At 40.9% G+C, this 13,847-nt stretch overlaps 1 protein-coding gene across 1 annotated transcript in view; it reads right to left on the bottom strand.

The window, feature by feature from the left end:
• ARHGEF4 (Rho guanine nucleotide exchange factor 4) overlaps window positions 1–2,870 on the bottom strand; it is a 123,954-nt gene extending 121,084 nt beyond the window's left edge. Inside the window, exon 1 of the mRNA XM_075717194.1 lies at window positions 2,571–2,870. Within this exon, the coding sequence (XP_075573309.1) occupies window positions 2,571–2,870 (300 nt within the window). The remainder of the gene's footprint in view (window positions 1–2,570) is intronic.
• Window positions 2,871–13,847: the final 10,977 nt, after the last annotated feature.

The raw sequence follows: 13,847 nt of genomic DNA, 5'->3' as shown, positions 1-13,847 counted from the left end.
ACTATAACACAGATAAAGCTGATACCACTGGAAAAATACCTGGCTGGGGGCTTGGGGAATATATACATATCCCCATAGTGGAGGGCACACTGGGAAGTGAGCTCAAGGAACTTCACAATTATGTTGTTTTTTTTTTTTTTGTAATAATGTCTTTACTGATGAGGAACAGAAAAGGACTTTTCTTCAAATCCACTGTTAAACTTAATTTTATGACCTTTTTACTTAGCAACATACATGAGGAAGACCATCCTTAGCGTTTAGATGATAATTGTGTTGGAAAGACTTAACACTGCAAATATACCTTGCCTAATGTCTCTGCTGTATTTTCAGACATTCCTAAAAAAACAACTTTCCTTGCAAAAACCAGGGTGCAATTCTACTTCATTTCACAATGTCATGAAAATGGAAATAAATAAAAGTCCTATCTGCTTTAATATATTAAATGTTGTGTCCTGAAAACTGGGACATTTACATTAATTTCCAGGCTCCAGCTGCATTTATCCAATTTCAGATACCACGTTCTGCAGCCTCCAGAAGAATCAGGAAAATTAAACTGTTTTTATATGGCCTAGATAACATTTACGTTTTTCATGGTTTTCTTTAAATTATTTAGTCTAGCAATCAATTTAAGTAATTATTTATTTGCTTCTAATGGTTATGTTATAGGATGTGGGCTTGCCTATTCACTGCTTTACACATGCGTCATCTCTCCACTCTTTTCTAGATGCTCTTTTGGGTTGTCATTTACAGGTCATTGATTTTATTCATCCTCTGAGAGGCTTCATCTGTTGACAGTGTGTATAGTCCAAGTATCTTGCATTTTCCTAGGCTGGTGTAACACTGCAGTCTCTTCCCCTTCTGCCCACAGCAATTCTAGTACTACAGCCCTCACTTCTCAAACTGCCACCCACATGCTTCTTTAGATTCCAGACAGCATTAGCTAAACAAAACAAAGCAATCAGCCAAAAATCTTTTATTGGGAATATGTGAGGAGAGGTTGAGGGAACTGGGTTTATTCAAGCTGATAAGAGGGCACTAAAGGCAATATAAGAGCAGTCTGCAACGACTTTGTAGTTACATGGATGATAGATCCAAACTCTTCTCAGTAGTGCTAGACAATGCCACAAGACAATGACCAGAAATTGTAGCTTGTAAATTTCTGGTTGGGCATTAAGGAAAAAAAATTTCCTCAGGAACATTTCCCAGAGAGGTGGTGAAATCTCCAGCAATGGAGGTTTTCAAGACTTGGTTAAAGTCATGGTTTTGCCTACCTGGTGTTGCCACCAGTCCTGTCTGAAGGAGGTGGGATTAGATGACCTCCCAAGGTCTGTTCCAACCAACCTATTTTTGTTTCTATACAAGAAGTAGGCAGTTTCCATAAAAAAATAGGGATACAGGGTAGGCTAAGACCATTTTGGAGGGTATTTTAAAGCTTTAATATAACCTGGGATGTGAGAGACAAAAGGCAGCAGCAGCAGCAGCAGCAAAAGCTGTGTGAGGGCTCGTTTGAGTTGAACGCAACCAGCCCTCAGCTGTAGTTCCACTTCATGAAGTTCCAGATTCATGAACTCTCTGAAAAATGTCTACTTGGGGTATGCAGAATCTCATGCCCTCTCTCAAGTGCCACTTTTGAAAATCTGCTCAACAAAATTATTTTGCCCATTTCTTAATGTCAAAATTCATCAGCAATACTGAAAAAGTAGCATGATCAAGCCAGGTTCTGGGATCTCAGCTAACAGATCAATCTCAGTCACTCTAGTGGTTTGTGCTTAGCCAATGAAAGAGATTCCTCAGCTCCCAGCCACTTACAACTCAGGAAATCCTCTCTGGGATTAAAAGCCTAGTGACAGAGGAAGCCTCTGCTTTTAAAGGCCTCAGCCAAGTGAGAAATCCCTATTGAAGACACAATCTTTTCTGTGAGATCCAGCATATCACAACGAAATTAATGTGTTACCAGGTGTAGAATACAATGCAACATCAAAAGGAGACCCTGAGTCCATGGGGTTTTTTTCTGTTTGCTGTAGAAAAGGTGGAAAATGACTCCTAGTGGCAATCAAAGGGTAGTTATGGTGACTGCAAAAGACTCATGGTACTTTGAAAGACAGCTACTCATTGTCTAAAGAAAAGCACTTTATGTCTTAAAAAAGTGACTACTAGCAATGGGAATTGATTTCTGTGTTGATTTCACTTCCAGAAACTTATTTACTATACACCACTTACAAGGCTCGATTCTGCTTTATCTTAAGAAGGAAAAGACCCAGCTAAAAACTGGAGTTGAACACAGGGTGGCATCTGTGTAATCTGTCTGAGGCATATTATGCATTAGTGCTGTTGTGATGACTCCATTCCTTTATATTTTTGTGGCAAATCCTCCCTTAAAGACTGCATCAATTCATATAGTCTTGAACAGAAACAGAAAGATTAAGTAGTGCTGCCTATCTTAGACAAAGAGGAATATTTATGCACCCATCTAACCAATGTGTTCACTAAGCTATTAAAGAGTTTCACTGGAATTCCTAAACATTATTAAAACAAAACCACGACCTGATCATTCCCAGACAACAACTCACCTCATCTCGGAGCATGTCACTAATGGAAGAAGCTGTGTTTAAGCTGATCTGGGATTGACTGCTTATGCCACTGTCATCCCTCTGGTATTCGTTGTCCAGCGAGTGTACAGAAAGTAAGAGACTACCTCTGGGTTTCAGTGTCTTTGGTCTCTCAGGAGCCTCCAAATTGCTTTCAACTGCAGAGCTGTTCCCAAGAGAGATCATTGAAGTGGCACATATTCTTCCGGGATAACGGAAGCTCTTGTGTTGAGAAGTGGATCGTGGACTCTGCGGTTTAGGACTCATGGGCCTACAAGGCATGTCTTTACCATCAGAATTTGAGAGCTGGGGACATGATGGACTTGACTGACTAAATGGCAACTGCGAGTCAGTGGGGCTAAATGGAGATTTCATCCAGTATTCCTCTAGAGAAGTATTTAAACTGCTCAGAGCCTCCTGTTGTTCATCACAGTCTGAACTCTGTGAGTATCTGATGCCCAGGTCATGGGACTGTATTTGTTTTCTCCACGTACCTGCAGGTGAAGAGGCATCAACAGGCTCCACAGAGGTGTCAAAAAAGTTGGTGTCTGTTGAGGAACCATTAGCTGTTTCTGTTTTAACAGATGTGTGTCCGTTGGAACTATCCTGTCGCTCTACTGACATTGTTCTCATTACATGGCCTCTAGTTGCATTAAGACTCTCCTGTGTTGGTGATAAACTTGCTAAGACGGGCCTTTTTTGTCCATCTGCCTCCTTGCTTTTTAGAAAAGCTTTCCAGGCACTCTGCCGAAGTTTGGCTTTCTCCTTTTCATTTTTCAGTAATACTCTTGAGCTTTGCTCAGTGTTTTCCTTTTCTGGAGATTTTGATTCAAATAAGCTTGAGAGGGATTTGTGTGCCAAGGCCAACCTTGTCTTGAACTTCTTACCCTCAAGGTTTTTGTTTCTTTTGTATTCATTTTCAGGGAATGATTTTCTACTTCCAAAGTATTCCACAGGTTCACTGTCATTGTTTTCAGATGAACCTGAAACTTGTCGATCTGCATATTTGACAGCAGCCAGTGTGGGAGAAGTTGAATTTGCATCTACATCTTCCATCAGTATCCGACCAGAGCCAGAAGCCTTCCTCAGGCTCATTCTGTTGAATAATCCTGCAGGTCTCTCATAGAATAAGTCATCATCGTCCGAGTACTCAGAGGCATAGCTTTCCTTCCTGTGGAAGGCTGAACCAGATGAACAACTTTTGAAAGACTGTAAACTTTCAGTGTCTTCATCCTCTTTCCCAGCATCCAGTTCTTCCATCTTTGCCTTGCTGCCAAAGAAACTGCTACTTCCCTGATTTTCTGCTGTGGCAGGTTTAGTTTTCCTGAAAGATGTCATTTTTGAGAATACTAAAAACCTGGAAGCTTTCCCACTATTCCCATTCTTTGTTGGCTTCTGCACAGCTTTATAGAGACTGCTGTTACTTCCCAGGATGTGGAATGAGTTCTCATCCATTTCCTCGCTGTTAGTGCTGCAGGTACTTATATTATCTAGGCCCAGCATGCAAGCGCTATGGGCCTCCCTTTTCACAGAAAAGTTAAAGACATCAGACCCATCTAGATTCAGTGTACTGTCTTTGGTAGGGCTAGCTGTGTCTTCTGCATGAGAGCCCTCCTTTCCTTCGCTAGGAGCAGGTTCTTCACAAATACCTGTTTGTTCCTTTGAATCATTACAGCCTTCAGTTCCTTGCCTGCCTACTGCTTGTTCAGAGATGATGCTAGGCCCTTGAAGGTCAACATCAGCACCATCTCCCTGACACAAATTGCTTACATTGCACGTTTCCAGTGTTACTGCACTAGTTATATATAAGCCTTCCTCTCTGCCTTGATGTGCTTTGATTTTCTCTTCCTTAGACACCTGGTCATCTCTTGTTTCAGCCCATGACTTCCTGAACTGTTCTGTCTCTAATTCAAAACCTGTCTTTGTTTTGCAAGGCTCTTTCTCAGAGATTGTAACACCACTTCTACTACATGATTTTAAGAGCACTTCTTCACATTGATCTGCCTGACTTTCTGCAATAAGTATATCATTGCCCAGTGGTACAGTAACGCTCCTGAATTCCACTTTTGCACTTGTTACTGTGGAATTACTACAGGTGAACCCTAAGGATGAAACTGCATCTGTTTTCTCTCTTTTCTCTTGTGAAACTTCTGGTTTTTCTTCATCTGTATCCCTACCAGGGAGTGCCTCTGCACTACCAGGAATGAGGTGGGTGGCCAGAATTTGTTCTTCACAGCTACAGCTTTCACTCAGAACTCTCTCTGGCTCATCATGAGCTTTGCTGACAGTATGAGGAGACATCAAATCCTTGCTCACTACATTTCTCAATGTTCCAGTTACCAATTCAGTAGGAAGGTTATCATTCAGTGTCTTGGACTGTAATCCTTTCTGCTCTACAGATACTATAATTAGGGCAGGCTTTAACTCTGGAAGAGTTATTAAATGCCTTCTCTGGCTTATACAATCTGAGCTGGGAGTCATTTCAACAGCAAAGACACTGTCTTCATCCTTTCCTTTATGAGTAGGATGTTCATTTGTTACTAACTCAGAGGGACTCCTTAAGGCACCAGTTTCACAACTTGTATTTTGCTGCATTGACTCCTTGTGCTCTGTCCCAGTGTTACTGCCACCTGGTTGCAATGTGGTTTCCAGGACTTTCCAACCGAAGTCAAGGTTAGAAGAATCATCCACCCATCTTTCCCCTACCATGATCTCCATACCTGACAGTTCAGATCCAAGGCCATTCTCTTTCAAACTTCTCTGCTGTATTCTACCAGTGGAAACACAGTTTACAGAACAATCACAATCTCCGTTTTCCACAGCAGCATGAAAACCTACATGGCAAGCTGCTAGGTTCTCAGTGTCACCAATGCTAGATTCAACATCAATATCACAAGGGAATCTGTCTGCTTCCAGATCTCTTTCAGCTTTGTACTGGTCACTTTTTATAAGTTCTTCAGCATTTATGATCACTGGCTCACAGTCCAGGGCAGATGAAGTCTCCTTCAGTTTTGGATTACACTCGCAAGCATCAATCTGTGTAGAAGATAGGCTATCAGCACATGTACCTACTGCTTCTGGGCTAAGGCCACACGTCTCTGATTTAGAGTGGAAATAATCAACACACTGGGGAGAGCCTGCTAGTTGAGAAAGCTCACACTCATTTGAATCTATGTCAGTATTAAGAAGAGATCTTTTTATGCCACATTTGCCCTCTATTTTTATTGCCTTTTCAGGGCTTACAGGTACCCTTCCTAAGTTTTTCCAAGTGTATTCAAAATCCAGCCCTTGAAGATGTATTCTGGAACATGACCATCTAAATTTGTCTGTCAGATGAATACAGTTCCCCACATATTCTGTCTTGCTTTGAGCACTGATGTTTTCAGGTACACTGTGCCATGATTTACTTTCTGTAATCTCTGACCTTGTGAGTGGTGGCTGAGATTTTGGTTTGAAGCAACTCTGGTAAAAGAATGAATCTGATGTCAACATGGTCTCTGTACTTCCATGTTTTATCCTTTTACCTGTAGTTTCCTCACTGTCAACTGAGTTCCTCCTGCTGCATTTTTTACTGGACATAGAATCTAATTCACACTTATAGTCAGATGTCTCAGTGTAACTTTTATGGTTAGGTCCATTTGTTTCAAAATTAATATTAGGAAAACTACAGCTTGATGCTGCATCTGACCAGAAGGAAAATTGCTGTACCTCAGGAAAAATCAAACAACTTTCTGAGTTTGCTTTGAAACAAGCAATGCTTAATACTGCAGGATGTTCCTTATGTCTTGTAACGTCATCTTCTGTAGATAGTGAGTTGGTATAGGACTGCACTTTACTGCTTTCAAACTCTGCTTTATTTTGCAATACTGCTACAAACTTTCTATTTGTCTGTGATATAATGCCCTCTTCATTGACTTGGTTCTCTGTGTTGGAAATATCACTAGTTAATGTTAGCTCTTCATCACCCAATTCTTCACCTTCTGACTTCACAGATTGTATGCAAAATTCAGTTTTGCTTAGTGCTGCTTTTATTTTGGAGGACACTTCTAAGTGCACCTGCTGGGTAAATTCTGGTTGCCTTGAGCACTTAAGTTCATGGAGGGTTGTTTCCGCCTTTGCTTTAGGAAGACTACAGCACAGGGGCTTTTTTTCCGTAAAAAGGCAGTTTGAATCCAAGCAAGTTTCCCCAGTTACATCACTGGAAACAGATTCTGTGTCTGATGCACTCTCATAAGGCTCAGTTTTTACATCTGACAAAGATCCACTCTGATGTGACAGGGTCTCAAAATAATCTTCATCTGTTTCTTGGCTGGATCCACGTATCTCCAGCTCTATTGTGCTTGGGGTAGAAGAACTCAGATCATCTTCAAACTCTCCTTCACTGATGTAGTTTTCAACTGGCTCTGGGGTCTATAAATAAACAGAAAAGAATGATTTAGCAATGATTTCCCACAGTAGCAGGGTAGCATGAATTATTATTAGAAAAGGGACTTAGGAACACAATTAATTTAATACACGCTGATGCCTTTGGAAGTTATACTTGATGTTTTACTTATTGATGGACCTGAGGTCTTTCTCTTTCTTTCTTTTTGTTTTTAATGTTTCTTAATTAGGTTTTTTTTTTTTTCCATTTTAATACATAATTATGCATAGGCCAAAATTTGACTTTTGGCCATATATTTCATAGCCCAATACCAAGACACATTTCACATTCAAATAAGTCAAATGAAAATCGTCCCTTGCCAGTAGATCTGAAAACTCTAATGAATCCATCTTCAAATCTGAGGAGGAGGTTTATGTGATAAACCTGGGAAGTATTTGTTACTGTCCAAATTACAGAAATGTGACATAAATATATGCAGAACAGTTTTGCACTTGAATAACTGGATACTACCCCTACCAAAGCCTGAACCAAAGGTGAAAGAAGTCTTTGATCACGTTTTCCGGAAGGCTTATACCAGGAGCACTACATATGTCAGTTATCAGAGCACATCCAAATCAGTGGCTGAGAGCAGAATGATCAAAACCACATTGTCAATAGTAGGAAATGTCTTTGTCCCAGACGGCTACCTTGGGAGAGTCTCAGTCTTCTTTTCTTTAACTATCAGAAAGAAGTCTGGATATTTCTTAAGTTTAAAGTAGAAGATTAAATCACAGCAAGCTTTCCTGAGGTAAAAATAGTACTTGCCATCTGTCAGCTTCAGGTACAGCTATTGTCAGAAGTTATACAAATGTACCCAGCGAAGACATTTAGCTGATTCCAGCCTCAGTCCACTAATATCTAGAATGAGAAGGTATATGAATATAAATGGCAGCGTTTAACCCTGATGCTGGATGACTCTTTAACCAGGTTTTGGTAACAGTCATCACAAGGATGATCAGCACATTTCAAAGTCTGAAAATGAGATAATAACCTATGAAAGACATTTCTAAAAAAACCCCAAACCACAAGTGAATGACAGCCATCAAACTAGAACACAAGGTCCCTTGGCCTGAGTTGCATGTCACCTTCACCAGGGTGCTTTGTCACAGAGGAAGTGTGAGTCCTCACACAGGAAGCCAAATTCCAAATCACATCAAAGGATATGTCACAGAGTTTCCGATTCTGGACTCCAAAACATAGAGGGTAAATTGGAAAAAGGAAGGCACTAGGGCTATTTCCAAAAGGAGTCTTAGTAAGAAGATTGGTATTTTCTCTTGACAGAAGAAGTAAAATAGAAATTGAATGGAGGAGGAAGGAGGAGGATTCAGTGCTTCAAACCAAGTCCAAAAATCACTTTCACACCATTAAACCTGACCAAATTGCACTATAATGGCAACATGAGTCACGTAACTAGCAGAGCAATGTGTCCTTTACTGTGTACAATCAGTGATACATGTAATTGAGGTCCTTTAATAATGTCAAATCCCACTATCACCAGGACAGAAATGACCAGCATTAAAGCATCACAGACTAGCATTTCACATAATGATCGAGCAGCATAAACTGCGAGCAGTTGGCTCACACAGCAGTGAGTACAGCAGCAGCTGTTCACCAGTAACAGCACTGCCTCTTCAACAGCGTTCTGAACACAAATTTACAGACGGCAATAAACTAGCACACAAATTTACAGACAGCAATAAACTAAGATAAAAACTGTTCAGGCAAGTAGGAGCAAAGTAATGAAGATACCCAACTGTCCCAAGGATAATTATGAATTAAATTACAAAAAAACTAGGGCAGAGATCCCTTACAGTTCATCTATCATTCCAAACATAGCTATGTCAGGATATTCATACTGTGACCCCTCCCCTCCCAAATTCAGTATTTGTTTTTAATGGGTATTATACAAAATTATGTGATTAAAGCAAAAGCAGAGGCCCCACAGTTGCCTCCATACCTTGCGGAAAATGAGGAAACAAATTATAGGTATGAATGTCACCAATTAATGTCAACCAGCATTCCTGGACTGGGCCCAGGACTGAACACATGCCCCCAGTGCTGCTAGGGGGAAAAGCCAGTGTCAGGATCAGCCTGGTGGGGCCTGCTCTGCCAGATGCACCCTGTGACGGAGTTCCCCTGAGGAGGGAGAGGACGTAGAAGCTTCAGTTCCTGATACGTCTATCAAAGCCCTCTGCCTAACAGATGAGAGCTGACCTCCAGTAAACCTGAAATTCATGAGCTCACTGAACTTCCCACGGTGACCAGGGAAGAAGTCCTAACAGGGCAAACAAGATGCAGATGGTGCCATTTTTACCTTCTTCTATGGGTCTCTGACTTCTCAGTGCCTCTGGTTCTATGGGTTTTTGAGTTCTTAGTGCCTCTGGGAGGCCAGGCCATTGCTCTGACCACCTGTCATATGTAGTTTAATTTCCTCCCAACCTGTAGTGTGTGTGTGTTTTCTTAGGATTTGTGGGACTACTTACTTCTCTTTGTGTTTTACTCTTTTTTTTTTTTTTCTGTAAAAATTGAGTCTAAAGGACTCGGAGCAGAAGGGGGGAAGTTTACAATGGGCAGGCCCTTTGATGTAGCCCTGTCTTTCCAACACAGACAATCACGGGCCTGAGAACCAAGCAGACATGTGGCAGTGATCCTCAACTAGGCTGCTGATTAGAAAATAGTTGTCATGTCTTTAATTTCCATGAGATTACACTGAGAATTTCAAAAGTCAAATTATGGCTTTTTCCTGGGAAGGGTTCTTGAGAAAACCCTCAGCACCCATGGACAGAGTTGTGTGTTTATACATCTCTTCAATTTCAAAGCAGATAAACAGTTAGAAGACAAGAGCCTGCAACAAATATGAAAGAAACTACTTCTGAAATAAGGCTTTTGCACTTCACTGACAATAGACAAATCAAAGCAAAGCTCCCCCTGCCTGCTTTGGTCTTGTGTCTCTTTCACTGTCTTTGAAATATGCCAAGAAAACAGGATGAAATTGAAGTTACTGATCTGTCTTGCTACCATTGGATGCAGCCATGTATAATCATGTCAACCTAAAGTCACCAGAAAACTAAAACTTGTGAATTTGATATGTGAAGACCTCTATCTTCATAAAATAACATACCTTCCATCCAAGTTGCCCTCTAACTGAGGACTGACAATGCTCATATGTGACATCTGCTCCCATGGGCCCAGTCACTCCTGTCTTGTGAAAATTTTTTATTTGGTGGGGAAGTCATGTGTCATTTTTTCTCTAGATCAGATTCTGTATTTGCATAATTTTCTCACACTTATAATATTATATTGCAACAATTGTGAGCTTCTCAGATACTGTATTTCCCTAATTTTCTCTGCCTAACAATTGGTAGGATAGGTTAAACAGACAATTGTATTACTTCAACTAGTCTTTTAATGAAGGATTTTATTCGTAAATCTCACAACCACAAAAAAGAATCTGGCCATTTATATGGTCTTTGCTTTTACTTTGAATGCAAGTTCCCTAAGCAAGCCTGACTTGCATTGCCACTAACTTGCACCTGACCCTAGTTACCTCCTCATTGCCAGCTCAAGGAATATTGGCACAGATTTTCCCTGAACTCAAGACAACATGAAAGCATTTTCAGTTGATAATTCAAAGGATTCAGACAACTGTTTTCTCCATAGGTGATGGTAACAGCAACTCTTGAGTTGTTATTAATATATATTTCATAAATCTCCGTTTACACTTTGTTTGACCAAAAGGCACAGGTCAGTGTCTTTGACTCGCAATGTGATGAGACTAAAATGCAGTTTCCATTAACACAGGTGAGAGCAAGCCAGCTGTCCTCCCTGCTCAGTGGGCCTCAGCCCTGCTCATCAGGTGAAGGAAATGTGCAATTCCCAGGGTAGGCATGAAGGCATCATTTACAAAAGGTCTCATCCTGCAGAGTGCTGTATGCTCTCAACTTGTGCTGATGCAAGTATAGGTGAGCTCAAGGCACTCGGAATTCGGCTGTGCCTACTTCAGTACTCTGTGTTGGGGTTATCTACATGCTCTTTCTCCCCATTACTGTCTTTGAGAAGGGCAACACTAATATAGCCAGTTAAAAAGGGTAAGGAGAGAGAAAGATAGACAAAACTAGTGGATGAAGCTGGCCACTTTACTGGCAGTATAGGATTGTTAATACAGCTGCTTCAGACTTCAGCTGTAATGTCATCTAGGGTTACTTGCATTGGTTTAACTTGTGTCCTATATATTTAAATAATAGGCTGAATGGAATTACTGAAAACACTGTGAGTCTGCAGAACTCCTCCTTGGCTTCCCAGGCATAGTGACTGGGTATGAAATTCTTAAATCTTCATGATAGCTAAATGGTATATTTGAGGCACTCCAACATGGTAGCATGAAACTCATCCATCCTCTGTGTAATGAGAGCTGTGAAAAGCTGAGCTTTTTCTACATCCAGGTAGGGACTACACAGGTTTGAAAAATGCTGGTCACGGAACTGTTACAGTGATTATGAATATCCTGAACTGAGTGCACAGAGTAAAAACTAAAGGTATGTTCAGACATAGGACAGAAACAGCATTCGAAATACCCAGCTTCTCATTCTGCGCCTTTGATGCACCTCTGCTCCAAAAGGGACAGCCTTGGAGTGAGAGAGAGAGGAGTCCAGCCTTAAGGTCCTACTAAGCCTTGGTTTCTCCAACTGGGAAGGCAAAGGTTGCCTAAGGTAATAGTACTTCTAGAAACTTGCATGTTTGCCAGGTTGGAAATGCCTGGGAAGATCTAAGACCACCAAGTCTTTCCAGAAGAACAGTCATAGAAATGGCTTTTCATGAACTACATTATGTCCTTGGATTTAAGGCAAATACAGCACAGAAAGTGTTCCCTTCACAAGAAGTTCTGTCACAGAGTTCAAAAGTGGTTCATGGCAACAATGGAACACAGCTGCCATCACAGAGAACCAGTCACACTACCTCAGTCACCACAGACCTATAAAGAAAAAGCCTTTCAAACACATTTATGGAAAAGATACAGACTCAAAAATAATGGTTTCAACTTGCCTATTCTCTTCCATACTTAAATAAATGCAAAGCATGTCCAGAAACCTGGGTACCAGCCAGAGGTTGGATTATACATGGTATAAAAAGTCACAGACCTAGCTCAGGGGAACTTTGTGTGGCAAATGAATTCACATGTAAAGTTTTATTCTCTGAAGAGAAAACATAAAATTCTTTGGGAGAGGCCTCCCACATGCCCAGAGTTGCCTTTTTCAGGGTTTGCATAATACAGAAGTACAGAGCTTGGGAAAGGCTCTTAAACTAATGGTGACACAACCACCCCTCAAAAAAGCTACCATTGGGAAAGGACTTCAGACAGGAGGTGACAGTGTAGGGTACAGAGCAGTAGCTGCAACCTACCCAAAATCCCTCTGCACTGATCTACTGGGGCTTGAAAAATGACCCAGCAGAGATTCAGATTAGAAACTATAAGGAAAACATCACATAAAATAGCCACATAATGTCCCCAAGGCCTGAGATTATCTTCCTGATCAAATCCAGCTATCCAAGCCTTTTCTTAAACTGCCTTCATCATGAGTAATGGAAAGAAGGGAATGAAAAAGGAAAAGAGGGCACACTGGCAAAGCCTTCATTTTCAACTACTTCCTTGTAAAAACAAACCTTGTAACACTTAATGAGTAAGAAGTAGATTTAAAGACATTAACTTCAGACAGAACTTTGGTTTCTCAGTCAGCAGAAAACCACTTTTTCTGAATTATCTGTCATTTCAGTGGATATTATAGGTGCTACAGATGTTTATAAAGAGCAAAACAGTATGAATAAACACAGATGCAGCACTGCACCTTGATAAGGATCACTGAGAAGTGATGAAGTGATGCTGTTGTCAGCAGTGATTCTGAACCTTCAGACTGATTCTGCTCTGTGCACAAATGGCAGTTCAACAGGCACTCTGAAAGACACTAGAAATGAAACCCTCTGCGGGTAGTGAGGAAAGTGCTCTATAACCACTGAATGATGACATTTTACTTGCAAAACATATTCAGTTTTTGATGCAGGACACAAATATTTGCATCTTAACTGCACAAGAGGAAACAAAATTCACAGATGGATGAGAAAACAGAACTTCCCCAGGAGGTTCTTGCTTCAATCAGTGCAGATATGTACAGGCATCCAAAAGTAACTTTGGCACTAAGTCCTTTAGCAGTTTGGTGACACGGTTGTTCTGTTAATCATCTACACACAGCAATTACACTATTTGCAGAGCACTCCATCCTTAAGCCGTAACATTTTTATATACAGAACCATTCATATATAAAGTCACTAAAACAACATATCTCCCTTTTCCACAAGAGATGGATGAGCTTTTTATTGTTCCCAAACAGTGCAGTTACTTTTTGCTAAAAAAGATCTCAAAGCCAGTTCTCCTGATATGTGAGAACTTGCACTACACTAACTAGTGGCATGAGGAAACAACATGGACACACCCTCTGCATAATTGTCTTGTTCTAGTTGTAATTAGTGCCTTCACTGGAAAGCCTCTAAATGGGTAAGCAATTCCAAAATCAGCAGGACTACGTGAGCAATTGCATAAAGCTCTGGCAGCTACCATCACTCGAGATGGTAGTGCCAGATTAAGGCAAGAGGGAGAAGGGGTTGGAACCAATGGCAAAACAATGCACAGAATCAGCAAAATATCTAAACGTCATAACAGCATCATAACTGCCAAAACTCAGTGCGTTTCCCCCTCCTGCCAGCTGGAGTGACCGTGCTCTGTTTCTGTTCAGAGAGTGCTTCAACATCACAGCCCAATAACCTGGCCCCAGAAGTCAATCTGG

Source organism: Pelecanus crispus, chromosome 9 (genome assembly GCF_030463565.1).
Source record: "Pelecanus crispus isolate bPelCri1 chromosome 9, bPelCri1.pri, whole genome shotgun sequence".
NCBI classification, from domain to species: Eukaryota; Metazoa; Chordata; class Aves; order Pelecaniformes; family Pelecanidae; genus Pelecanus; species Pelecanus crispus.
Note: the sequence above shows the minus strand (reverse complement) of the source record. Positions and strands in the feature narration are given on the sequence as shown.